The sequence below is a fragment of the Aquila chrysaetos genome, chromosome 6, assembly GCF_900496995.4.
Source record: "Aquila chrysaetos chrysaetos chromosome 6, bAquChr1.4, whole genome shotgun sequence".
Classification (NCBI taxonomy): domain Eukaryota; kingdom Metazoa; phylum Chordata; class Aves; order Accipitriformes; family Accipitridae; genus Aquila; species Aquila chrysaetos.
Window position 1 is genome coordinate 29640320 of NC_044009.1, and position 27083 is coordinate 29667402.

Sequence of the window (27083 nt, forward strand, 5' to 3'; positions counted from 1 at the left end):
AGGACTGTATTGGCTGATAGTAATCAACCTGAGTGAAAACATTAATAAAAAAGTGATTTTAAAATGTATGTTTCTGCTTCCTCCTCTGGTTAAAATCAAATGAGATGATAAGCAGGAATGCGTAAAATGTAAGTAGTTTGGTTCATCCATTCTCAAGTTACCAGTATTCATTTAATTCCTCGTTTGTTTGCACCTGTAAGTGGGTGTGTTGCCTTGCACATATGTATTCACGAAACACAATGCTTTTTGCAACCACAAACATTTCTATTTAACTTAGACTGTTTTTAATCTATCTTGGATGTCCTTTTCAAACTTAAATTTTAAAGCAATCCTGGTTATCTCGCAAGAGGATAATATGTAAAGTTCAACTACCCCTCTTCAGCTCTAGCACTGTCCAGTATACTTTGGGATCTCTGTCCTTTTTGTCAGCTAATTGCTTTGGTTGGTTTGGTTGCATTGTAGATTGTTAAAATTCATGCGCTCAGATCTTTAGTGCTGAAGTGATGGTTACTGAACTAAATCTGAGTAACTTCCATTGTTGTCTAGGTCATGAAAGTCATGTGTAATATTAAATAAAAGTTCTCTTGCACTTACTGTAGGATAGCATACTGAGATAGTTGATAAAGTTTTTGAAGTCAAAATTATGTAGTCGGCTGGTGGAAAGTACTGCCTAGAAACCAGATCAGCAGTGGGACTTTTTGAATTACATCATGTGGGACTTAATCTAGGCTTAAAAAAGAATTTATGTAAATGAAAACCACCTGTAATTCCAGAGTGAAGCATGAATAATTTAGCTGGATGTAACTCTGGCATATCAGCATCTGTAAGAGAATCCCATTTTTTACAGAAAACAACTGAAAATTGGCAGTATGTCCTATTGTTAATGTGCTGCTTCCTTTGGTGTCACTGAGTTTGCCTGCTCTTCAGTTAGTTCTGAGCCTGTGTAAATCGGCTTGGCGGTGATGCTTGTTCTAGCATTGCAGATGAATAATTTTCCAGCAGTGAATGAAAGACCGTAAGTAGGAGTGACTTGAGCCATCTCTTCTGCCTGGTGGGAGAAGGCAAAATTTAATTAGTGGTATTTTGTTGGTGTAATAACTTACTGAGTAGGTTGAGAATGCAGACGTTTGATATACACGGGACACTGAGTATGTGTCAATCCACACTGAGTCTTCTACCTTTTTGTAATTCAAGTAAGTAAAATTTAATTAGTAGATTTTTCACTTCTGGTTCATGTGCTATTAGGTTGAAGTCTTTTTTGTCAGTACCATGGATAAAATGCTATTCATGAAATTGTTCTTGCGTAGAAATGACCAAGGTTCATCTGCAGTACCTAGTTCTTCAGAAGCAGATTCCTTTAATTGCTCTGCGAGGTATTTTGCTTACATTGGTCAAAACTGCTTGCAAGATTGACTGCAGAAGCTGTAATAGGGAGTACAGTCTCCTGGAAGAGAGAGGGACTGTGAACTGTTCCTTTTCTGTTTGGAAATGAGCCAAAAATAGTGGTGAGGACAGACTGAGAGTTGAGTGGCTTTCTAAGAATTTGTCACAATATACATGTTCTCCTTCTATGTTACTACTTCAGGTCATTTGTGAACTCTTAACAGATGACTCCTACTTAAGTTGTATGAATTTTTGGCAAGGAAGAAGAGTTTCCCTTTTCTAACAGATTTCAAATAACAGCTTTTAAAGGTGGAAAAGCCTGTGCTGGAACCAGGAGATGAGTAGCACATTTGGCTTTACCAAAGAGAAAAGGGGAGCTGGACACTCTACCCTAATACTGAAGAAACTGGTCGTCTTGGTATGTGGGACCTAGGATCAGGTAGAGTTTGAGTTGAGAGAAGTTTCTTGAACTATTCAAGAAATTAATAAAAAGCAAGTGTGTTATCAACTGTGTTATCAATTGTGTTATCAACAATGTAATTATCAACCAGGCTTCCTGGAAAATTGCTGCATTTGAACTTACTTGAAGCTCCTGTGTGGCTTTCCAGGGCATCCTGGTGGATGTGAGATTTTAATAAACTGTAGTAAATGCTGCAGAGAAATCACTGAGGTATTGTTTTCATCGGAGAAGAGAGATTGTGGAAACCTAGAAGAATAAAAACCCAGGGAGAGAAACAGCATTTTTGTCATGATGTTTCAGTCTAAGTCAAAGGTCCAGGTGTATACTGCCTGCGAGGTTTCTCAACTAAACAATTACTTGTGGAAACTCAAGAAATAAATGTATGCCTCTTCCCCTCAAATTTTAGAAAAAAAAATATGTACACAACAAATTGCGGATACCATATATGTGTGCATTTTAAAGGAAAAAAGGTAAGTGGTTGCGTGGTACTACTGTACTGAACAAACAGGTCAGGTAAAGAAACACCTCTTGCCTGTCTAAATAACTGCTTTGGACAGAAATTTGAAACAAAGTTGGTGAGAAATAGGCCTCCTCCCCTGCAAAATGCATAACCATATGGATGCGTAAGTCTCTCGTTCCTGAGTAAGTACCCTAACCACTGGACTACAAAACTACTTTCTTTGGCCCAGTGAGTCTTGTGCTTTTTTTGTGTTGGTTTTGGCTGGGATAGAGTTAGTTTTCTTCAGAGTATCTAGTATGGGGCTATATTTTGGATTTGTGCTGAAAACAGTGTTGATAATTCAGGGATGTTTTTGTTACTGCTGAACAGTGCTTACACAGAGTCAAGGCCCTTTCTGCTTCTCACCCCACCCCACCAGCAAGGAGGCTGGGGGTGCACAAGAAGTTGGGAGGAGACACAGCTGGGACTGACCAGCTGGTCCCAACTGACCAAAGGGATATTCCAGACCATATGACATCGTGCTCGATATATAAAGCTGGGGGAAGAAGGAGGAAGTGGTGGGGGGGCATTTGGAGTGATGACGTTTGTCTTCCCGAGTAACCGTTACATGTGATGGAGCCCTGCTTTCCTGGAGATGGCTGAACACCTGCCTGCCGATGGGAAGTGGTGAATGAATTCCTTGCTTTGCTCTGTTTGCGTGTGGCATTTGCTTTACCTATTAAACTGTTTTTATCTCAACCCATGAGCTTTTCCTCACTTTTACCCTTCTGATTCTCTCCCCCATCCCACTGTGAGGGAGGTGAGTGAGCAGCTGTGTGGTGCTTAGTTGCCAGCTGGGGTTAAACCGCGACATTTTTGTTGCACGGTAGCTCATACAGTGAAGGTAGTATGCTAACACAAAATCACTGTTGCTGTACTTCTAACGAGGTAAAAAAATCCTTGCTTAAGGATTATACCTATGCTTAAAATATAGAGATACTTCTGGATTTGGTAACCTGTTTCATATTAAAAATTCCTGTGACATGCTTTATGGTAGATTGGTGTTACACTGATTTGTACAAATGATCAGTTGATGCCACCTGTTCCTGATGATCATTGAGGCTCAGTGACATTATGCTAATGCTGACTAACGAATCTTAAGAAATGGAAATTAATCTGTTTAGAGGAGGGGGGGGGGGGGGAAGAACAATCCAGTTAAGTCTTCTACATTTAAAAGAACTAAACTACACTTGAGAGACATGGTTCTTTTCCCCCATTCTTTGCAGTGTTTTCTGCTTGTTTAGTTTCATAATGTTTACTCTTTGTCCTTCAGACCATAGTCAAGTGTGACTAGTTTGTGCCTTTTTCTGCTTTTCTCTGTATTTATCTTTCTCTGATGAAATAGAGATTTAGGCTTAGGAAGGGGGCTGCGAAGAATGGGAATGGTTTTATTTTGCTTGGAGTGTTAGCTTTGTGGTACCCAAGGTGAAGGTGAAAAAACATCCTGGAAACCCGGATACTTGTCTTCAAAGGTCTCTTGCTCCTATTAGTCAACTGTGAAATAAATGTGCTGGGGTTTTCTTTCCATTGTCTAGCAAATGAGGTTGATTGTGGTGATAGAGTGGTCCATCTGCATATGAAGGTACCTGTCTTGCTCTAATGTGGCATCTTTGTAGTGAAAGTGTGAGTTCTTCTGATGGCTGGCCAGGAAGTTAATCCTACCAGGATGGTGAGAGGGGAGCATAGAAGGAGAACGTTTCTAACACCACCTTTGTTTTTCTCAAAACACAGTTTAAAATGACAATGGAGAAGTGCTTTAAAGAGTGGCATTTTTCTACCTTGCTGTTGACTTAGTTATGTGTCAAAAAGCAAGGAATGATAACGATTCTGACTGGGAAGTTGCTGCTGTTCCTTCTGAGGTATGTATTAGCTCTGCGGTTCTGTAAGGCAAAAGGAGTTATTGAGTTAATGCATTAAAAGAGTTACTGGGTTCTGTCTTCAGAATGTGCATTACTGTTGGTAGTGTGTTAAGGATTTGCTGTTTTCGTTTGAGTTTGTTTACTGGTAGTTAAAAAAAAAAAAAGATAGTTTGCTAAGAAAACCATAGTGGGACAGAAAAGTGATATTTTCAAAGTTTGTTTACTTCAGAATGTACTTATATTCATGTTCTTTCTACTGCATTCAACAGCTTTAACTTGCAGTACACATCTGTCTTCCCAAGGATGGGCCCTTCTTTTCATGGGCCTAGTGAAGTTTAAAGCTGTAAGTCAACATACTGTGTATCTGAATTGAAGTAACTCATGCTATGTTGTAAATATTTTCTTGCCTATATTTTTTAAACTCACCCTTCTGGGTATTGTGTTCTATTATTCTAAGTGCATCACAAAGGTATTAATGACATGAAACATGTCATTGAGTTCCTAATTTATTACACCTGACAGGTTTAGTGATACTTTGAACTTTAACTTGGTAAAGAAAAAGATTTTGTCCAGATCTTGTATCGTGAAATTAGTTTACTTGAAAGAAACCATTTTTCTTGGGAAGTGTTAGAGGAAGATCAAAAACAAAAGCGGGATAAGATCTTTTGCTTTTAGGTCACCACACTTCCAGAAATATGTTGCATACTAAGACAGACTCTAATGGATCATCTCTTCCCATATTAAGGAGTTAATTTCAAGTGAGGCAGCACATCTGCTAATATTAAACTGTGTGTTGTGTTATTTGCAGTCAATTGGAAGTGGGATAGCACTAAAAAAATAATTGGAAACTTGTTTTGTTCTACTTAAGCCATTGCTCTGAGCAGAGACAATAATCCATAGATTTCTGTAACTACAGCTTTTTCTGTCTAGGCCATAGCTGCCATACCAGGCATCAGGATAAGAAGAGAAGGGTGTTTTTCTGATGCTAGTGGAGTTTCTGCTGTTACAGATTTGTCATGCTGTCAAATATTTCAATATTTGAAAAACCCAATATATTTATCAGCAGGCTGTCACACTAATAAAAATAAAGCTCAGTTTGGGCTGTGGACAATAAAGACTTCAGAAGTGTAACACTGTTCAGAGAAGGTTTCTGTATAGGGTTGGCTAGGAGGTCACTGGCTAGGTCATCCCTAGCACGCATTCACACCTATGTGGCTGCTTCCGTCTGTGAGCAGTACTGCAATGGTAGGTCTTTGGAAAAGACATCTTAAGGTAGACCACAGGATTTATATCTTTGGATTTGAATCTCATGTTGAAGAACACTCACGATAAAGAAAGCTTTTCACTGCTTTACAGATTGGCACTGTATGCTCATGCAGACTTTGTAGTGTAAGTCACAACCTTCTCATCGTTGTTATTAAAGCTATGGATTTGGGTGTTTTCCATTATACTTACTGTCAGTAAAATAGTGAACAGTTGTATTAATCTTAGCATAGTGCTAATGAAATATAATGGTGGTAATTTTAAAGTGTTTGATGGAAATTAAGTAGTGTTCCAGTTACTTATTTTGAAGCCATCAAGCTGGAGATCTTGATGATCATCGTGTGCGGGTTCTAGTCTTTTGCAAGTGAGGAATTTGCAGCATTTCAGCGTGGTTCTGTCTCTGCCACTGTTTATGATGGTGTTGTCATTTGCATAGACCACATGAAGGTGCTTTTAGTCAACACCTTATCACAAAGTTTTAGTGTGTTTTTTTCCTGACTCAGCTGGATTTTGAAAAGTAATTTGGTTTAGAATATACCTGAAAAGGTTATTGCCTATTAAGTTATTTGCTTATTTTAAAACAACTTGAGAATTTGCAGAGGATAAAAGGCTTGCAGTTTATAAATTGCTATATGCATTTCCCATAACTCTAAAAGCTTTTTTCCATTTTTTGTAAGCTAATTTGAACTTCATGACTATTCTGTTGATGCTATAGAAAATGGTTTGTAGACATGTCTGCTAACCTGTTGCTGTTAACTATGGTGGAAAACATCACAGCTGTTTACATTATAATGCCAGCTTCATCTTAACTTGTTTTCTGCTTTCTTTCAAGTTGTTTGCATAACCCTGATCACTGCTAGTTTTAGTCACCACTGTATTAAAAAAAAAAAAAAAAAAAAGCCTTTGTCTTCTGAGAAAATTGCTTAACTTACTGAACTAAATGGTAACCTTAGAGGTGTGCGATAGCAGAGTGCAATGGGCATTTATGTGTCTTATCCCTTTGGTACTATGAAAACTGCTTGTTACAGATGACTGACTTCATGCCTCAGTGTTCCAGGCCTGGTTGATTATTCGTATAGTTGTCAGTATGATTCCACACTTTGAAACTAGTTTACTTCATTTTACATGAATAATGACAGCGAAATTAAAGAAAGGTTGATGTTTTACATGGGAGGGGGGGATCTTGTCTTTTATACATTGCGCATTGAATAAGGAAGAAAGCTACTCTCATGTATGACTTGTTCTAGAATAAAGAAACATTGTTTTTTCGTGTTCTGAATTTATTTCTGTGCCACAAGTTTTGGCTAATATGCTTCAGTAATGAAACTTTTAACTTTTATATTTCAGCAAAATTCCAGCCTTTCTGAATGTGGTGGATATCGCAGGCCTTGTGAAAGGAGCACACACTGGCCAAGGCTTAGGAAATTCCTTCTTGTCTCATATTAACGCCTGTGATGGGATCTTTCATCTGATGCGTATGTAAACTTATTTATATGTTCTCTCTGTAGCTTAAGGACAGCATTGTTGTACTCTAAGAACTGTGGAACAAATATCTATTAAAATTTTAACTTTTACCATTCAATTCAAAGTCATCAGGTTTTGGGTTTTTCCAACCAAGAAAATCCCCATCCTCTGCTATGTAACAGGTATGTCTCTTTTCGTCGGCATTGTGCTAAAGACTTAAAAAGGAACTGGGTTTTTGGAAGTCTGCAGTAATGGTTTGTTGTTTTCTTTTGCCAGTAGTGCATGGCACGTTGTTTAGTTTTATAAAGGAGGAAGAATGGAATGTGATAAGAAAAGGCTGAAATGGAAGCAGAAAATGAAAATATGGAGTTAGTAGCAGACTCTGGGATTGTGTTCCTCATGGGGCAAGCCTCACTTCTTTCCTTTTCCCGATTTCTGTGTGACTTATGTTGAGTCTTGAACACAATGCCCACCCCCCATCTCTGTGAATTCTGAACATTTCTCAGTTAGACAAAGGGCTTTGATTCTTTCATCACCTATTGCCACAATACAGAACTGGCCTTCAGAGTCATATTAACAGCACTTACAAACTTGACCCTTAAAAGCTTGCTGAAAGCATATGTTGGTTTGCAGTACACTTCGAGTGTTGAAAAATGCTTCTGGTCTGAAAAGATTGAGCTTAATAATGTTTGTGCAGATTTGCAGAAACTGGACACCTTTGTTGCTGTCTTTTGGCCACTGTTACACAGTGAGTGATGAAACGTTAGAACAAAATAAACAAGAAAAAATAGAAATACTTTTTATTTGGTGATTGGAGCAAAAATTTTTTTGTGGGCAGGGTGTTTCTAAAACAAAACCCAAAGGCATTGAATATTACTATCTTATAGTACTGATTTAGATGCTAGAACCCTTGTTCCCATGAGCTTGTTTTTTTGAAGCATATATATACAGAGCAGTGAACTGAAGTGCCTCTACAGTCTGCATGTTTGGTGAATAGGTAGCTATGCTACCTCAGTCAAATGCAATTTATTATGCATCAAGAATACCTAGACACTGATTTGGTGCAGAGTGCTGGTACTGTGTTTTCAATCAAGTGAGAAAAACTTTGTGGGGAAAGGTACTATGTTCTTAGGCTTATACCATTGAAAAACAGGACATGCTTTTGGTAACATTGGCCTTTTTTTAAGGTCATCTAGTACCTGGAAGCCTTCTATAACTGTGCATGTGTGGAGCATTACTTCTCTTTTGAAAACCTGGCCTTATTTATATTTTATATCTAGTGCTACTATTTTCTGTTGCAGTCATTTGATGCATGCTTTCAGTAGAATAGAAAACTATGGACTATTGATTGTAGCTAAGCAGTTAATAGTATTTAAAACTAAGACATTTTGAAAAGGCAAGGCCAGATCCTTACTGGGTAGAGTGAAGTAAGTCTTTTGAACTTAATTTTAGGAACTAGTTCGATATGTGAAGGCTGTACTAACACATATTTTAAATATTTGTAACTACCCAAGAACCATTGCTACAGTATCCCTAGAAAAAAGGCAGGGATCGGTTTCCCCAAATCCATTGCTATTGTGGGATTGTAATTACTGTTTTGCCTGGTGTCAATTGAGAACAAGTGATAAATTCTTTATACTTGCTCTGTTTTGTTACTTGTATCATAAATGCTTGTTAAGGAACAGGTTGATATAATAGCCAGTGGAGAAGAAACTTTTTAATCTATATATTGAATAATCCTAAGCATTTGTTTCAGGTAGCTATTATAAGGGTTAACACCATTTGTATTTTTCTTTGGAGATTGAAAGAGGAATGAGGCTATTGTTGTGGTGTTTTAAACCATTTGGATGCTTATCCATTTCTTCTAATCTAGTCTTGCATTTACTTGTTACATGTTTCAGTTTCTTTCAAGGATTCTGGAATGTAATGGTTGTGAAATGATTATTGCTGTTTTTCTTCTTTGGGAGAGAAAATGATAATGGAATTGCTTTTTAAATAGCACTTTTAAATTTTTCTTTTTAAAATCTTAACCTTGCCTCTTATGTTGCTCTTGCTAGACATTTTAGCTAGAACGCAAGCTAGTGAGGAATTGAAGTAGAAATTCTGTGTGGTGGTTGCCCAATAAACACAAAGATCTTTCAAAATATTACTTAGGGATGATAATAATGATAAAAAGCTAATGCAAAATTTTGTGGTCGAGAGATGTAAACCTACTTCCCCCCCCCCCCCACCCCGCAAAGTGCATATTAGTTCTACTTTCCTTTCCCCACAGTACTATAAAAATGAAGATTTGGCACTAAAAGCTAGTAATAACCCCCTAGTAAATTAAAAAAAATAATCTATTGGTTATATAGCACAAACTCTAGTTAAAACCTATAACTCACTGAAGTTTTCAATATACCATGCCAACTTGTATTATAAAAATGTATAAACCTTTTATACGCTGTAATGTTTTTACACCCACCCACCTGTCAAAATTATTTCCAATTTCAAAATCCCTTTTTATGAGTCTGTGGCATACCTGGAGTTTGCATGGTTTCTATCAGAATATAGAAACTACCTGAACTGTTTTTGTAAATCCTTAAACTTTCCAGATCCTGAGAAGATGAAACTTCTTTGTTGCCCTTTACCAGGGTTTGGTCCAAGCTCTTAATGGATTGTGTGTCTTTAGGAACCAGTGCCCTGAGACCAGCCATTGGTTTTCAGCCTGGCAGGTAGGCACTGAATTTCTGCAGTCGTGTGGAAACTGACTTAAAAGGCACCTAGACAGATTGCTCCTATTTAAAGGGGATAGGCAGTGGACTGGAAGGTGAGGCTTTGTATGCCAGCAAGCTGGAAAGGAGGTGTTGCTGAAGATGAAGAGAAGATGAGAATGATAAAATCTTCTTAAGAGATGCACTAGGAAGTGATCTGGGGACCATGCTTTTTCAAAGCATGAAAAATTTAGCCTTTGTTTTCACTAAGGTTTTGAGTTGATCTGGAACAAATTTTCACCTTTGAGCACTGAAACTGTTGCTCCCTGTCTTTATGCTGTTGTAGTATGCACTACTGCTACCCATGTTAATGGCTAGCATGTGAAGCAAAGCGCTTTGGAGATTTGGTCTTTTCTTATTGATGGATGCCAGGCAGAAAGTCAGCAGCAGGTCATTGTGGGGTTTGTGCTGTAGATTTCAAGATCTGCAAGCCTGAGTATATTGAAGAAAGGCTTGTTAAGCTTTGACTTAGCTTGGTTCAGTTGGTATTCTTGCAAAAAGCAGTTTGAGAATTGACTCACTCAAGTTGTATTAAGGTAATGATATGCAGGGAAGTGGCTAGCTAGGAATGGAGAGCTTTTGTTGAGTATGATAAGGCAAACTTTGGGAATCTCACTGAAGGTATTTTATAGTCCTAGGCTAAAGGTTTTGATCCTGTTTTCTTTATTCATTGCAAATGTGTTGAACTGTGTTTTCTTTAGGATGAAAGGTTTGTTTGGTTTTGTTGGGTTTTTTTTTTTTTTTTTAGCTGGCCTAACAGAATTCACTGTTGTTACCTCTTTGTGTTAAGAGATGGTTTTTGAAGATGGTTGCCTATCAGTTTGTCCACCACAGGGCACATAGGTGAGCTGCAGCTGCAGTACTTTCAAAGTAATTGTAATTACATTTCTGTTGGAACTGTGGAAGTTCTGTGTGGTATTTACCTAGACTATTTCTTGCATGGTATAAAGCTGAGGAGAAACGGGGTTTATATCTGTCTGGCTAATTCTCTACTTTCCTTATTTAATTTAAAAAAGGAAAGCACCTTCACCTTGAAATGGCTATGGATTTTCAGCCTTCAAATTTCCATATCCTAGATACACTGTTACTTTCCTTGGGGTAGACAGTGTTCATTAAATCAGTGAAAACATTGTTTTTATGTCTAAGGTATATTTTAATATATCTAAAGAAACAGCAACATGTGTGAGAACAGCATATGGTAGGGTAACAGGACAAGTAAAAGAAGAGTTAAGTTTGTGTTGAGCACCACTGTATTTTTGTACATGATTAGCAACAGTATGAAGCAGATCCTCTTAGCTCAGCAAACAAGGTAAATAAGTTTTCCCATACAGAATAGAGCAATACATTCTTGGGTTATGATACTTCCTATAGATTTTTTCTATTAAAGTGCACAAACTGAAAATTAATTACTGATATTTAAAATAAACCATTTGATCTCAATATGCTTAAAAAAAAATTATTTCAGAGGTTATCCCAGTGTCTTAGGGGCAGGGGTGTGTTTTATTTTTGGCTAAATCCAATTATGAAAACCTCAAACAGATATACCTGCTTGCTTATTAGCTGAGTGAATGGGGAATTTAATTTTAAAACTGTTTTCTGTCCTGGATAGTGGCATCTACAGTATTAGTACCATAGTAACCTGACACATGCTTTAAAGTAGTTACAGCTTTTGTTCATGTTCTGAGTTTCACTGTTTAATTTGAAACATTTCTGACAGTTCTATTTTCCATGTTTCAGGTGTATTACAGTTTTAACTGAGGCAGCAATGTTTTGTGGTGGTAGAAGACAGGCTGTTTGAAGATTGTAATAGTGTTTCTTCCCAAGTTGCATGGCTTTAACCACCTTTCAACTTTTATGGCAGATCAGTCACAAGTACTTGTAGAAAATTACTTTCTTTGTATGGTGGACTAAAAATGGCAACCTTGTTACAAGTGTAAATTTACAAATTACTCTTAAATAATGCTTTGGTGAAGAAAATGTTAGATGTCAGTATTTAGTCCCTGCTACAGCTCTGTCGAGTTTTTGAATGTACTGGATGTTAAACAGCCAGAGCTCTTTATGTTTTTGAGTTTCTCTTCCCACTGATATCCCACAGTCGTAGCTTTCTAGAAAATATGTTCCATATTTTTCTCTTATTTTTAGTTTCTTTAATGAAATCCAGTCTTTCTCATCAAAGTTACAGAAATTGGAAGGAAATTTGTCTGTAAAAGTACGTTGCTATCAAATGCTCTTTTTAATAAATAAAAAAACCTTAAGGTTCAATGCCCAATGTTTGAAGTAGGGCAGGCAACATTGGCTTTTGTGGAAGAACTTGAGAGTTCACCTGCATGCCATCACCTGGTCTTCCAGTCCTGCGGAGGAATGTGTGAGCTGCCTGCACTGACATGGTGCTGGGGGAGTGCAGGCAGGTAGGGGTGGGGAGCTCCTGCTTTGCTCCTCTGCCTGGAAGTGCTCTGACTCCACAGCAGAGGAGCTGTAGCTGCCTTTTAGGGGCAGGATGGGGAGTTTGGTAACTGATAATCCGTGAAATGTCATTCTTTGTGACAAGAGTGAAAGAACCATGAAGCTAGGTAAACATCCCCTGTGGTCTTATAGAAGTGACTGGTGTGACCAATGTGAATGGGTTCCTAAAAAGCTTTAATAGCTTTTACTCCAGTTTTATGTCTGTTATAACTGGAAATGTTTAGTACACCCCCTGGTTCTGCCTCCCTCAGGGTTTTAGGGAAATTCTAAACCAATTTGCCATCATTTAAAACGTAGATATGAATCATGTGAGCTGAGCGTAGTTTATTCTTGTTTGAAACAAACACTAATCAAAACTGAGTTTGGCAATATTCTTACTGATTTTTGCTCGGCATTTAAAATCAAGTTGATTTTGCTTTAGTTTTTATCATCATGAGGGTTACTGGGAACTCGCGGTAATACTGCCAGTGTTTTGATTTGCCTGTAAAAATCAAAGTGGTGATAACAAAGTTATTTAACTGAATAAGATGCATCCTCTGTTCTGACCTCACTTTTTGACTTTCTATAAGAATATGTGTATTTTCTGTATAAAGATGCTAATCATTCTGTAGCTTTTATGTACTTGAGGCATGATGCATTTTTTTCCCATGTTCTGTAAGAAGAAATCATACCTGCTGGTTGCTGTTCCTGGAAGCTGACTGCTACAGAGAGGAGGCATATGATGATATCACTTAGCCACACTTCACTGCACTAGCATTTCAGTGAACAAAGTATGAGTCACATTTCATTCCTTCAGCATGTGTATTCTATGCATTGGAAATCATAGTGGCTCTGTTTATGCAGCTGTAGCTTGGCTGTGTCACTTCTTATATCTGAAGCTGTTTTTTCATCTTTATAATGTGTCAAAATTCACCTTGAAATGATGTAAACATAGCTGTCTCACAAAATTTTGTCTTCAACATATTTTGGTTCAGTTTTTTTGAAGATGCTTTGGTTTTGTTTTATATTACTAAATGTAATTGCCACCTGTTAAAAAAGAAAAAAGTTAGGGTTCCTCATTTACAAATACAAACCTTTCGCTGCTAAGCTACCAAAGTTTAAAAGTAGTTTGCACATATTAAACTTGTTAGTGTTACACAATCAAGATGTATTTCTGTATGCTATTGAGTAGATAATAGTTCTTACTGAGATTTTATCTTCCTTCTTATTTGTTGTTAGAGTAACTAAATTAATGTTTAATAAAATATTTAGAGTAGCTCACAGTTCAGGTAAACTTTCAATTAGCTTTCAGTGACTTCTCTGTATTAAAAGCAAAAATTGTGAAACCTTTCAAATTAAAGTGGCAGTTGTGGCCCTGTGAAACATTTTATTGTATTTTAACTAATGCTTGGGGTTCTGGTTTGGTGTTGTGTTTTTTTTTTTTTTTTTTTTTTTTTTTTTTTTTTGTAAAATATTGTAAAGTGTTTTGATTCTGGGTAAGGTTTTGCATAGGAGATTTTTTTTTTATCTCAAAGTTGTGAAAATGGTATTCCTCTACCCCTTTTAGCAAAATCGTCACCAAAACTGAAATAATTTTTATTAGCAAGACTATTTTTGTATTGTACGCTGCAATTTCAGAATATCAGGTCACAAAAAAAACCCCAAACCCGGCCTAATTTGTCTTAGGCCATGTGTTAATCTGTCTTTGAATTTTACCTTTCAGCATTTAGATACTAAGCCCACCACCTTGAAGGGAAAGGGAGGTTAATAAAGATATTCCTGGAGATGCATACAGATTCAGTTATCATTAGTTTTTCCTCATATAAAAAGAAAATGCTTTTGTTGCAGGAAAGGAAGATTTTTCAGAGGCTGCTTAGCTTTATTTAACTTCAGACCTTTTGTTCATGTAGATGATACAAAGAGAAGCAGCAGAGTGCTAGATTTCTCTTCCTTAGAGTGGTTTTGTACCTGCAAGCAGAAACACAATGCACATTTAATAACCACTAGCTGAATCTAATCAGGCCTTTGCAACCCTCTTGATACTGTACCACATTCTATGTGGTAATGAACAAGACTGGGGAAAGTGCCTTCTGAAAACAGGTGAAGTTAAGTTCTGAAGCAAACAACATTGTATAGAGGAATTCTATGTGCATTCAAGTCTTCCTTCTCCTTTTAAATAATGTGAAGCAGCCAAAAGGAAGCACATTTGCATAAAGCCTTTTTTTTCTTTTCTTTTTTCGGCACAGAAGTCAGTTTGAGGGAAAAAAACTACCACCAAAAAAAAAAAAACCCCAAACCAACCACAAAATGTCCAGTAAAAAAGGGATTGGAAGAGGCAATGAGTCATAGAAGACCAATTTTCAGGAAGTACTGCCTTGAAAAAAGATTTGTTGCAGGGAAACACGTGCAGTTGTCACTAGTGTCATGTACAAACCTTAAGCCATCTTGGAGAGCTAGTGCTGTCTAGCACTTGGATTTTTCTCTCTGGATCCAAGGATGGAAGCACAGCAGTCTTTTTGCTCAGAAAAATTGTTCCTAGAGAGAAGAAACATTCATACAGACACCTGCTCAAAGAAGCTTCTCAAGGAGTAACCATGTAGGATTGGAATAAGCGTTTGTGCAGAATCTAGCAGCGGAGACAGTGGATGTAAGTGAAATTAGGAGTAGATTGGGGTGACACCAATGGCTGTTATCTTTCTCATGTGCCTACTCTTCAATACAATGATACGAGAAGAGGCCCTAGGATGAAGGCTGATGCTGCAAAGCAGTTATCTGTTGATGTAGTCTACTTTGTAGAAGCATCTGAAGAGCAGAAAAAAACCTTGTGTTTTGGATAGTAGTACATTATTGACCAAAATGTTGGTAGTGGAATTAAAGGACCAGGGTGGGATTCTTGTGAGTCTTCCAACATGCAGCTTCAAGTAGTGCTACCACTAAACCTAAACCTGCAAGAGGGAGATGTTTTTGTACACCCACATCCTGTTCAATAGATCAGTGCCAGTGCAGGATCAACTAGCTTAATTTGGCCAGCTGTAGAAAACTTTTACCTGATCAGATTTTTCACTTAGGCAAATAAGATTAATACAGGAAAGACAATAAGCTCCTAAGCTAAACTATATTTTGCAAGGCCTGTTGTTGTTCTTACTTGAACGTACTGTTAGTGTCTCTGAGATCTAGGAAGTCACATTGTAAAATCACCCTCATCTCCTGTTTTATAGCTGCTGTTTCTCTCCTTTTGGTGTGCATATACGAACAAAACTTACAGGTTTGTACCTCAAAAACTGTTTGCAGTATGCTCTTTGCAGCTTTGTCTCCCACAGAGGAGGGAATTTGTTTTCCTGGGCATATGGGTGCAGATTGTGGAAAAGGTGCTGGAAAATTGTCTGCACTCTAGTGAGTTAGTCTTTGTCTTTATTGAACAGTAAATTACATTGCCAGGCTGAGTGAAAGTGATACCTGAGCTTTAATCCATATTCCTCTAAAGTCAGGTAACTACAATTTAAAGCACAAATAAACTCAGATAAGGGTTTAAATAGGCTTTATTCTTAAATTTGTCACAAGTATTCTGAGAGCTGAATAAGCTTCTCTAAATATATGGGTATGAGGACCAAAAATTTAGACATTGTAGAGTGGTTTCATTTTAATTCCTGATAATTAGTTAAATGTCTCTCAAGGATATACTTCAAAAAGAGTAAGATGAGAGCTGTGAATGTTCAAACATTTCTGTAACTAATCAAAAACTCCGAACTTTGTTTTACACTGAGGTTGCCTCTTGATGTCACAAGTTGAATTTTGAATGTACAGTACCTAGGAGGTTTCTTTTCAGTCTCAAATATTGTAAAGTCTGTAATTTTAGTTAATTACTTATGCTCTTTGAGAAGGAAAATTATTGTTCTTGCATTCTTCTTTAGCCTTTATCGTAGTTTGATAATGCTAGAATTGTAAGTCTTATGCTAATTGAAGTTAGAATAGATTTTGGAGCCTACTCTCTCATTCATCTTTAGCCTAATATCCTGTGCCTCTCTATGTCCAATTCCTTTTTCTTATCAGAACAGATGAAAACATAAAAATTTCTTGTCTAAAGGCCACCACCCTTGCTAGAGTAGCAGCGTCTAATGCCATTCTATTTATAGATGGAACTTGTTAAGCTTCCTCAGCAGGGACTTAAAGCTATGACCTCGTAGGCCAGAAACAGGAGAGCTACCTACTGAGCTACAAGGGCAATCGCTCAATTCTAAAGAATACACAGAAAATTTCTAATACACTGTACTGTGAGTCATAAAGTACTTGACCAGTAAACGCCCCCCCCCCCCCCCCCCCCCCCCCTTGAGAATAAAGACGAGGCAGGTTATCTTTACTGAGTCGTTGCCGTTATTTGACCTACAACTACTTTTATTATAGTTTTGTGTGTCATATGGCAGTGTATAATTGCTATTCAGGCAATACAGATGAGACTTAAGTATTTCTCTGTAATACTTTAAAGAAATTATCAATATGTGATAGTGTTAGAGGGTGTTCAGGTGACTATTTTTGAAACGTTTACCTGTTTGAGTGGGTGTCTTTACTGTAGGGTATCCTGGCTTTAAGACCGTGATAGTTTAACACTTTATAAGTAATTTCTTTGTTGTGCCATGGACTTTCTTGGAAGCTTGAAGGGAAAAATACTGCAGGTTTTTTGGTGTTTTTTTTTTTTTTTTTTTTTTTTTTTCTGGTTGTAATATGAAATGTGAATGTCTGTTTTCCTTTGGTTGGAGGAAGGCCATCTCAGACAAGGTAAAATCAATTCTTTGCAAGAATTTGGGAACAGAAAAAGATAAGTAGCTGACTGTTTGTCAGCATCAGTTTAATTAGTTGCAGTGATTGCATCAGAAAGGTGAGTGGTCTGTAGACTGAGAATATTATAGCTTCCCTTTCAGAAAGTTGCTTTCTCAAAAGTGCATTCCTCAAAAGAGACAGGGAGGTTTGTTTTGTTGTTGATTTTATTTGTTGGGTTGGGGTTTTTTTTTTGATGCAGTGTTTTAATGAAAACTTTGAAATAGGCTTTTAGAAGCACTTCTCTGTTTCCTAATTTATGAATAGATGGCCATGCTCCCTAACACAGCTGAGGGCATAGACCTGTGTTGGGTTTGGAAGCAGCAGTAGGAGTTCAGCGTTTGCACTCAGGGGCTTTTCATCACTGTCCCTCATTGCTCCAGAGTTGAATATGGCAAGTGAGTATGTGAGTGTGTCAATATCAAATGAGCCGATTTAATTATTGCTGAGGCTGATGTGAAATTAGGTGACTTCATATTAAAATAGACAAGGAGCACTTGCAGAAGTGATTGTGGTGCATCATCTGTGGGAGTGGTGGTCTCCAGGTGAGGGGAACCAATGCTTTGGCTCCTGCCAGAGGTACAAGTAGTATAGCTTTTAGTGTCTTGAGGCAAGAGACTAAGTTACTCTGAAGATTTGTCTCTTCCTCTCTTTAAATAGGAACTAAAGTCTAAGAATTTTAAGTAAAAAAGTCTGGAATGACAGTAATCTAGTTGAAGAAGGGATAAAATATGTTTGAAGCACTTGTGAAGAAGAGCAGTGGTGAGCACTGTGAGTGCTCTTTTTTGCTGACTTATTTTATTTTATTAAAAAGAACTTTGCCATGTCATGGGCTTGTGTTCAATTCATATTCCTAAAACAAATGGGTGCACATCACTGGACATATGTTCATTGTATTTGCATTTATAGTAAGCTTTATGCTTGCAAGTTATTTTGAATACACTTCATGCTCTGCTAGGTCTTCTCCCTCAAAATGTATGAATTAAATTCTCCCTAATCGCCTGGATTTCTTGTATTGGTATTTCTGTGATGTACGTGTGTGATACTGCTGTGTTCTGAACAGTGGAGTAAATATTGCAAATGAAGACCAGGATGAAGCTGGCTCTGGGTTTCTTATTCTGGCTGTAAGTTACTTATCCTAGACAAACTAAACAAGGCTCCTAGCTTAGTTAAGATATGTAATTATAAGACTTAATTATAATTACTTTTTTGTGTGTGTCAAGCACATCTGTCTGAAATCCTTGGGGTGTCAGTTTAGAGTGCTTCCTTTTTCTTTGCCCATAGTCCCACAAGTGCTTAAAAGTTGCTGGCGGCAGTCACTGCTTTGGGAAGAACTGCTTTAGGAGTCACACACAAGCAAAAGCTCTGTTCAGTAATCCAATTCAGATGCAACCTTTTTCAGTCTATGAGACTGTTTGTTTAATAAACTGACAGAAAAACCTTTGGTTCAGTTTTCTTTCAGAATTGCTATTTATTGGAGCAGTCCTGGTTTCTACGATGACCAAAATGCCACTTCTAGAAAAATAGGTGTCTGCCCTTTCCTAACTTGTACACTGGATAAGTATGTCTTTTGGTAGCTGAAGCAGCTCCGTACTCCATCCAGCACTTTTTCTCATCTGTATGCTGCCACCTTCTTCTGTGCTGTTGGAACTGATTGTAGAACCATGTAGTAAAAGGACTTTTGGTTTTTAAAAATAACTATATTCTTCTTGCTGGGTTATTTTAAAAATAGGTCATTTCTCTAATCAGGTTTAACATGTAATCCAGCAAACAGTCGTGCTGTTCTAACTGAGGGAGCATTAAGCTGATACAGTAAGTTGAAAAATGTTTGTAAAAAGGCAGCCATAGGAAATATGTGATGCAAATTGCATCCTTTTTTTTAAATTTGCCTTTGGTTTTTTTTCTTCCAAGTCTGCAAGACTTAAGACATGTTTTCTTTCAAACCTTGCATGTTGTCCACTGGAGTCTGAGGAAAACTGACTTTTTGATGACTATTATATATGCTGGAGATGTTAGTGAGATGAGGATTCAGTTCCAGATGTGCCTTTATGCTGTTGTTGTAATGATAAAGTATTGATGAGGAAATCTGCTGACTTCTTTTGGTGAGCCTTCAACAAAGATGGTATTTTTCTGGTATGCTTTCCAAAAGTACTCTTCCATCCTGATGAAGCCCAGCTTCACATTGGCTAAGGATGAAGTTTTACTTTTCTACTTGGGTTTACAGGTGCTCATTTATTAATCAGTTATCAATGGCATCTCAGCAGAAATTCTGATGGTTTGGGTTTTTTTTCTGTTTGGAAGCTGTCACTCTTGCATTTGCTACTCTCAGGTTTCTCCCAGCTATTTTTTCAGTGTAGTTCCGGATGTATTTTTATTCTGAAATCGTAGATGGAAGAACAAAATTAGCATTGGGCTGGATTTAAGTACTGGATGTTTATGTCAGCAGTAGTTGCTAGAGATGCTTTGAAAGCTGTTGTTTTAGTAATGATGCTAAGGGGTCTCTAGCCCCAAATGACATCCTGAAGCCTCAGTGCCTGGAGGCAATTAACAAAATGCATTAATTAGCAACTCAACCATTTGTTCTTGTGGAATACCTCAGAAATGCTACTTCCAGTTCTTATTTTGAGTTTTGCAGTTAAAGTGGGGCTTCATCTGTTGTTGCATACAACAGCAACAAGATTCTTCAGAACCTCAGTATTTATCCTTAGATATGGAATTAATTTTCTGAGTATTCAAGCATTACACGGTTAATTTCTTTTCTGTTAAAGTTAGTTTAAAAGGCTTTCTTTATAAAATCAGACACCCCTTTTTCTTCCTTCTCTCTACCTTTTTCCTTCTCTCCCCCCTCTCCACCCCGTCATACAGGTTTTTTCTCCCAATAATGGTGATGGCAGATCAGCTTCCATACCTCAAGCTCACTTTACTACTTAAACTTTTAAAATATGTTTGAGCATAGGTTTGTATTTCAGTACTTACTGAGATAGCTGTTACTGAGATAACAGTTCCCTGAGGCTTATTGAATATTTTTATGCACCAAGGTTTGGTAATTTGTTCTGAAAATTGATGTCCCAAAACTAAATGGCAGTAGGAATGGGAAGTCAAGTGTGCGAAAGAGTTGCAAAAGGGGGGAAATGTATAGCTACAAGAATGTAGGCTGCTTGAGAGGGATTGCTTGCTTTCAGAGAAAATATGGAAAGAAGCAGAGGGAATCTGAAAGATAGGCAGTCCAAGACTAAGTTGAGCTGCTCTGCGTTGCTCTGAAGTGTCATAAAGCAGAAAGATTAATCCAGTGAACATCACCATAGAAATTGTGTGTGTGTTTTTTTATATATATATATATATATATATGTAGTGTACAGGATAAAAATATTGATGTGTCATATTTTTTAATTGTTAGGGATGGTATGGTAAAATTGCTATGCAGAGGAAAAAGTCTAATATCTTGGTATGTGTGTTTAATCTATCCAAAACAGCAAACACTAAAATGTTTTAATCATAAGCAGATGGTTATTTCACAGTTTAATTACAAGGCAGAATATAAAGATTGTTTTGGTATGCTTATTGCATTTTTGGCTTCTCAACTGATCTTCCTTTTTTTTTTTTTTAAATGTAACTAAATCAGTCAATACCACTCTAAGTTCCCTTTTTTTTTTTAATTTTAGTCTGAATTATCTGTTTGTTGTGTCTTTTATTTTGCCTGCAAGTCTTTTGCACTTAAATGCAAGTGTGAAGTATTCTCCTGCATTCTGTGTAGTGTAGACCTTTAAATTATGTTTTTATAACTCTCTGTGTGCTTAAAGAAAACAAAACTGTTCATTGGACTGTGTGGTATTTAGAAAAAAACCAACACGTTTGTGTAATGCCACTCTTGGCCCAAAACTGCATCAAGCAACAACTGAAACACATAACTCTTTCAGTTGGTTTACAGACCTGAAAGTAAAAATTTCTTTCCAACTGTGCTACAATATTCAGCTATTGTTTGAGATGGATATAGAAAAGACAGTCAGCAAGAAAATATAAAATTTCTTGCATTAAATTGATTTAATTTATGTATCACAAGGTACTGTTTAAATACTGAATGCTTTGTGCAACTACAAAACATTGTGAATATAGGCAGAGCTCAAGTCAGTGGGATCCAGAACCTTACCTCAGTTTCTGCTTTTATCAAAATAATGGATAATTTTCCCTGAGCCATAGTTCATCTTTGTAGCTAGTATGTTGAGCTTTTATTTGTAGAGATTGTTTAGTCATTATGATAAAACATATTATAAAAATTTTGATAATGAAGAGTTAAAAAGCTCTCAGTGTTTTCTTTTTATAAGCCACCTGTTGCCTTAGATGCGTAAGTATATAAATTTGAACAAAGTGCTCATCACTTGTCAGCCATCGGTGGCAGCATAAAAATTACTTGTGGTGCTTGCTTTGCAAGAAGTTCTTTTGTGTTTGTGACATCAGCTTTGTTTTATACAATTAAAGTATTACACGCTAGAATAATCTAAATTGCAACCACTAAATGGTGATGTAGTTCTTTTTTCATAGAGCTGAATTTGTTTACTGGTTGTATACAGCTATTGACTACTGTTTAACATGACATGTCCCTTTTGCCTTGAACAATCTTTGGAAAAGGTGGTTTTTTGTGTCCTGTTCTTGTCTCCCACCCCCTCCATTCCTCCTCCCTTCTCCATTATGGAAGGCTTTTCTCGTACTTTTTTTAACAAGTAGATATAAATACACGTTAGGCTTCAGTATTTTTTTTTTTCAGCTAGCAAATTAATGGCACATGATGATATTGCTACAGAGAAAAAAGCCTTGCAGTAAAGTGATCTGGACTGCAGGAGATGTTTTGTTCCATATAACACATTTTGATATGAACAGAATAGTTTTAGTTTGCACGGTTTAAAATAAAACCCAAAAGCAAACCCTGGTTTTGATAACACTCACAGGATTTTCTGGTTCTGACCCTACTGTACTAATGACTGTACAAATACCTACTGAATGGCTTTCTCTGAAAATACCTGATCTGTGATGTTCTGTTCCTCTGTTATTGCTGTATTTTTCTTTTATTTACATGTCTTTCCACTTCAAAGTGAATGGGAAGAATTTGCATGTGACTGGGTTATGGTTTCTTAAGTTGTTTTCCTTGTGTTAAAACAGATATTCAGGGCCATAGAAATTTGTGGAAAATACTGCTATGTCCTCCTCAAATTCTGTAGTCTTGAGTAAAGGATGATTTTTGTGGAAAGTTCAATAAAACAGGTAAAACTAGTATAGTTCTTTGTATGTTGGTTAAGTATGCAATAGGCCTGTGTAGTTACACATAACCTTAGTAAAGGAATAACATCTCTTCAAAATTTCCATGTACTTAAAATTATCTGAGGCATAGTTCCCATTTGAAGAAACTAGGCTATGACAAAGCTACATCATTACTGATTTTTATATTCAATTGCTTTATTTTTGTGGGGAATACATGACAACTGTGTAATTCTATAGTAATTTGCATGCGGGAGTTACTGCCTCTACTGAATCTGTGATAAAATCTCTGTGGCTGCATATTAGTCCTGGAGCATTGAAGGATGCCTTTAGTGGTCACCCCTCCTCCGTCTTGGGCCAGAAGAACTGAGGAGCATACAAGCTCAACTTTCCTATTCTTTCACATAACGTTGATCTAGTAACTTATCCTTCTGAGGAATTCTGCAAATGAGGGGCCACTTGTCCTAGCAATTCCGTTTTTTCTCAAACTTCCTTCCCCTTGTACTGATGGTGAAGTGAAATAAATCCAACTCTGCTCATGTGTTCCAACTACTTTGTATGGCCCTGGTGGAGCAAGGAGTCTGTACTGGTTACAACTGGGACAAAAATCACTGAAGCTTTATACTGAATTTCTTAAAACCAGCTGTCACAATGTTGGCAGGTTTCTTTTACTAGTTAAAGCTTTTACAAGGGAAGGGGAAAAATATGCAATGGTATTTCAAGGTAATCCCCTGATCTACAAATAAAAATAAAGTTAAAAGTAGCTTACAGTCGAATAATGATTACAGCACTGTTCCAACAATAATCCTGTAGTGATGTGATATGAAAATGATATAAATGCAAGCTAAAGACCATGCAGAACAGTATTAAAAAATGCAGCTGTACTCATATAGTCTCTTTTCCCATGCAGTGGCTTTGATAAAAATGTGATTATTTTAATGCTCACATTTCATAGTTATGATTAAACTGATAAACCATTAACAACAATCACTTTACTGAGATGATATTTTTTATTTTATTATCCAACATCATTCTACACTGCTAACTGGTAAATTACTGATTCTTGCTCTCATCCTTTCAAATGTTTTCCTGTTGTTTTTCTTGGAATGTGTGTGTAAGCAGGTAGGAAGAGGGAACAAAAGTGACTCTTAAAAGTACTTCTATATCCTTTCTGAGGGCACAATTCTTCTATTTAGTCATACTGTGTTTGTGATTTAAATTCCATGAGTTGCAGTCAAGTTCTGCTCGTTGTGAATAAAGATGGTGTGGTCTGAACCTAAACTCATCAGTATATATTTATAAAAAATAAAAATAAACACCCTCTCCTCCTGTATTGATTACATTTGTAGACTGACCTTGATGTGTCTGTGCCACATAGAACGAATAATTTAGTGTATGAGTTAATTGATCATTTACAAATACACATTCTTCTTGTGTGGAAAGAGAATGTTTCCTTGTAGTTGATTTGTCCCATACTGAAATAAAGTAACAATGTTGGTATGCTTGTTAAGTTTTTTTTCCCTTCTCTGTATATTTTCACTCTGAGTGGTTTTGAGTATTAAAGGCTGCAGTTGCACTCTTTGAGTAAATAATTGGGGAGTTCAGTTATGTGCATATATTTGCCTTTATGCAGAAGCGTTACAGTGTCACTGTTGGACTTGTCTTAGCCGTTGTTAGAACTGGAGAGTGCCTCGTGAGTACGCCTAGTAGAGCAAAGATCCTGTCAGCTGAATGGGCTTCTCAGCTTTTCAGGTGTCTTTCTCATCAGGGCTTCAGTTATTAACAGAAGAAAAAAACATTCAGCATTATTTAATAATTTGTTTTTAATGAAGCCCTATACTTTTTTGTAAAGTGTTAGATATTATTAAGTTTTCATTTCCTCCTCTGCAGTCAGTGTAATGTTGCTGTGCAAAGATATTTCGATTTGAGCATTGTTGTTGAATAATATGGTGGACCGGACACTTCAGACAGTAAATACATCGTAATTTTTATCTTCCTAATCGGCTGCTGTTTCGGACAAATATTTCACAGCTTTTCCTAGTCTTGCTGTAGATGGGAATGTACAGCTTGCTGTTTAATGAACTAAGGGAACCAATTAAGTCCAGGAGCACAGTCTGTACTAGTGGGGTCTGGATACTTGAACTGTGGTTCTCATACTTGAGCCATGCGGATGTCTCTGTATCCCCTATAGTAAGGGTGATAAGCTTATGGTGTACAAGCTTGTTCTTGTCTGCCTTGCGCTCGGTCCTCGCTGCTGCAGGCTGGACGGCTTACTCGATTTCTGCTCTGCTGTCCTGTCAGGAGCGTGTCAGGAGCCTTTCAGGCCACATTCGGGAGAGGGAGCGTGGGATTCCCAGGAGGGGTGATGCCGGGAGCCCACAGGTGTGGCAGGCACTGCCTGCCCTGGAAAGTACCTTCACACCAACAGGTTGTTGCAGTCTGCCATCATTTCCAGCTTGTGTGTGGAGTCACGCAAGGAGTTCTTACTTCTTCATGTCCCTTCATCTGGTTCTCATAAGCGACATCCAAATTCCCTCCCTGCTGGAGAGAAATGCTGCCTTTGTCAGCTAAAAACCTCAAGTTAACGCTTTTCTCTCATCTCTTTCTGTTTATGGAGGGTTTTTTTTGCAGAGTTCCTCTGCACGTGGTAGTAGTTGCTGGTTTGGGGGTTTTTTTTGCCTTCCTACTTTTTGTTTTCTTGCAATGTAACAGCAGGGTGATGTTGGTTAACAGGATTTTGTACGTCAGTAGTGCTATTTACTAGAATGTTGTTAATTTATTGTACTAGAGCAGGGAAAATATGAGAAACAATTTGTTTGCAGTCTCAGAGAGCTAAAAGCTTCTTGACGAGAAAGATATCTTTGGGACCACTGCAGCTATAGGAAAATTGTTTTAAATTGAAATGTTAAGTTTGGTTGAATTTGATAGGTTAAGACCTAGCTTAACGTGACGAAATTTCAAATCTCACCCATAAAGCCAGTGTGAAGTTACATTTTTTTGCTGTGTTTTAAACTTGTCTTGGAGAACAAATAGCTGTTCTTTGTTTCAGAACAAGCATAATTATGTGGAAGTGTGTTATTTTTGTATTATACAGTCACTGCATGGAAATATTTCCATGTAACTAGAATGAAATATTCAGCACGTTTAAGAAGAAAGAGCCTTTTGGAAATCTTTGGTAAGGGAAAAGATTACTCGTATGATGCAGTTTGAATGCATAAGTCAGTCTCATATGTATGGTATGCCACCAGTTTTAATATCTTGATGGGGTGACTAGATGGGGTAAGCTGGGCTTGTGGACGGCAGTTTGGGGGAGGAAAGCAGATGGGGCTGCATCCGAGAGCAAGGCAGCGTCTTCCCGTGGAATGCAAACAGGCTCTAAAGGCCTCTCTTAGGAGGAGGGGATATTGTAATATTATCAGCAATGTTGTGTTGAAAATTGAAAACCAGTAACTGAAAGCACATTGTAAAGAAACAGATGATTTTAATGACTCGGAGAACGTTTTTAAGGTTTGTAATCAGCAAACCACAAAGAAAATTATCTTGTGATCAAGTTCTGATTTTTCACCGAAATCGAGAGCCTAGTCAAAGGTAATCCATCTTCTGTTCACTTAACGTATTTTTCCTTAGCTATACTGCCTACCAGTTTATTTAAAGAAGAAGATTTTATATATGTATGTACTAATAAATAAATGACGGAACAGAAACTTAACAGCTTTATAGCTTTTTGGAGGTTCCTCTCTTCTGCAATAACATCTCATAAAACTTCAGAAAAGTATTTGATAGAAACAAATTGTTTGAAAAATCAGCATTGAGTAAACACTGGCTTGCTGATAGTAAAATGCAGCGTGTTTTTATACCATTGCAGCAGCTATGCTTTCTTCAAAATCTTTTTTTTTTTTTTTTTGGTAGCAGAAAAGTCTCTTGTTGATTTGTGGTGTGTTTCTAGCCTTTTTGAAGTTTCTGCATGATATTTCATAAGCTCTGTACATCAGGGTTTTCCTGCCAAATGAAAGGGAAAGAATCTTAGATGGGTAACATTTTCTTTCTGTGTAACATGATATGGAATTTTTTTATCCCTGATCCAATTCAGGTTAGAACATTTCATTATGTAAAAAGGTATGTATAGTATTTGTCAGGGTTGTTACAAAAAGGGAAAAATTGAACAGTGAACTGTGTCTTCATAACAAAGTTAAACCGTTTTGAAATTGTAAGGTTACTGAAAAATAGGATGTAACTCCTCTTAAGAGATCATCTTTTCTGTCACATTCTCTTCTTGCAACTAGCAGGTGATGTGACGTCTGCTAGGACAGTTCTGGCCTCTGGCTTGCTCCTGTCAGCCCTCTTTCCTGCAGGCAAATGACGAGCAGGCTGCAAGTTGAGTGAAACTTCATGAAGCGATGATGGTGCTTGACTTGCTGTTCTGGGGAGCCATCTATAGCAGCAGTGTTAGAGGTGTCTGTGTAAATACTTAAATATTGTATGTGCCTTTTTCATGTCCTTTGAAATTTGGGGGGCTTTTTGTCATCTATCTTTCATCTAATGTGAAAAAGTATAAGTATTGTGGTTCAGCATCTACCAGATGAGAGTCTACCAGTTTTAGAGACCCTAAAATAATTCCATATATTTTTATAAAAATGATAGCCTCTTCAGGATAGACAAGGTCCATGACAAATGCTACATGATGGCTTTTGGGGAAAAAATTGCAAGGATACAGTAATTGGATGAAGATTTTTTTTTTTTTTTTTTTGATAGATTTAAGTGCTAATGAACAAGGACTTTCTTCAGGGACTTCAAAAATTGCTGGAAGGATGATGGCCAGTGTGGTCGTTTTCTTCTGGAGAGTTTCTTTGAAAGCCAGAGTGTTTTGGAATGGAGAGGATCTTCATTCTGTCTAAGAA

General features: G+C 37.2%; 1 protein-coding gene across 3 annotated transcripts in view; it reads left to right on the forward strand.

The window, feature by feature from the left end:
* Positions 1 to 27083, forward strand: part of OLA1 (Obg like ATPase 1) — a 103799-nt gene that overhangs the window by 6052 nt on the left and 70664 nt on the right. For 2 of the 3 annotated variants that reach the window (XM_030018203.2, XM_030018204.1), the window contains exon 4: positions 6812 to 6939. The exons of the other annotated variant lie outside the window; for it this stretch is intronic. In XM_030018203.2, coding sequence (XP_029874063.1) covers positions 6812 to 6939 — 128 coding nt within the window. The remainder of the gene's footprint in view (positions 1 to 6811; positions 6940 to 27083) is intronic. 3 annotated transcript variants of the gene reach the window in all.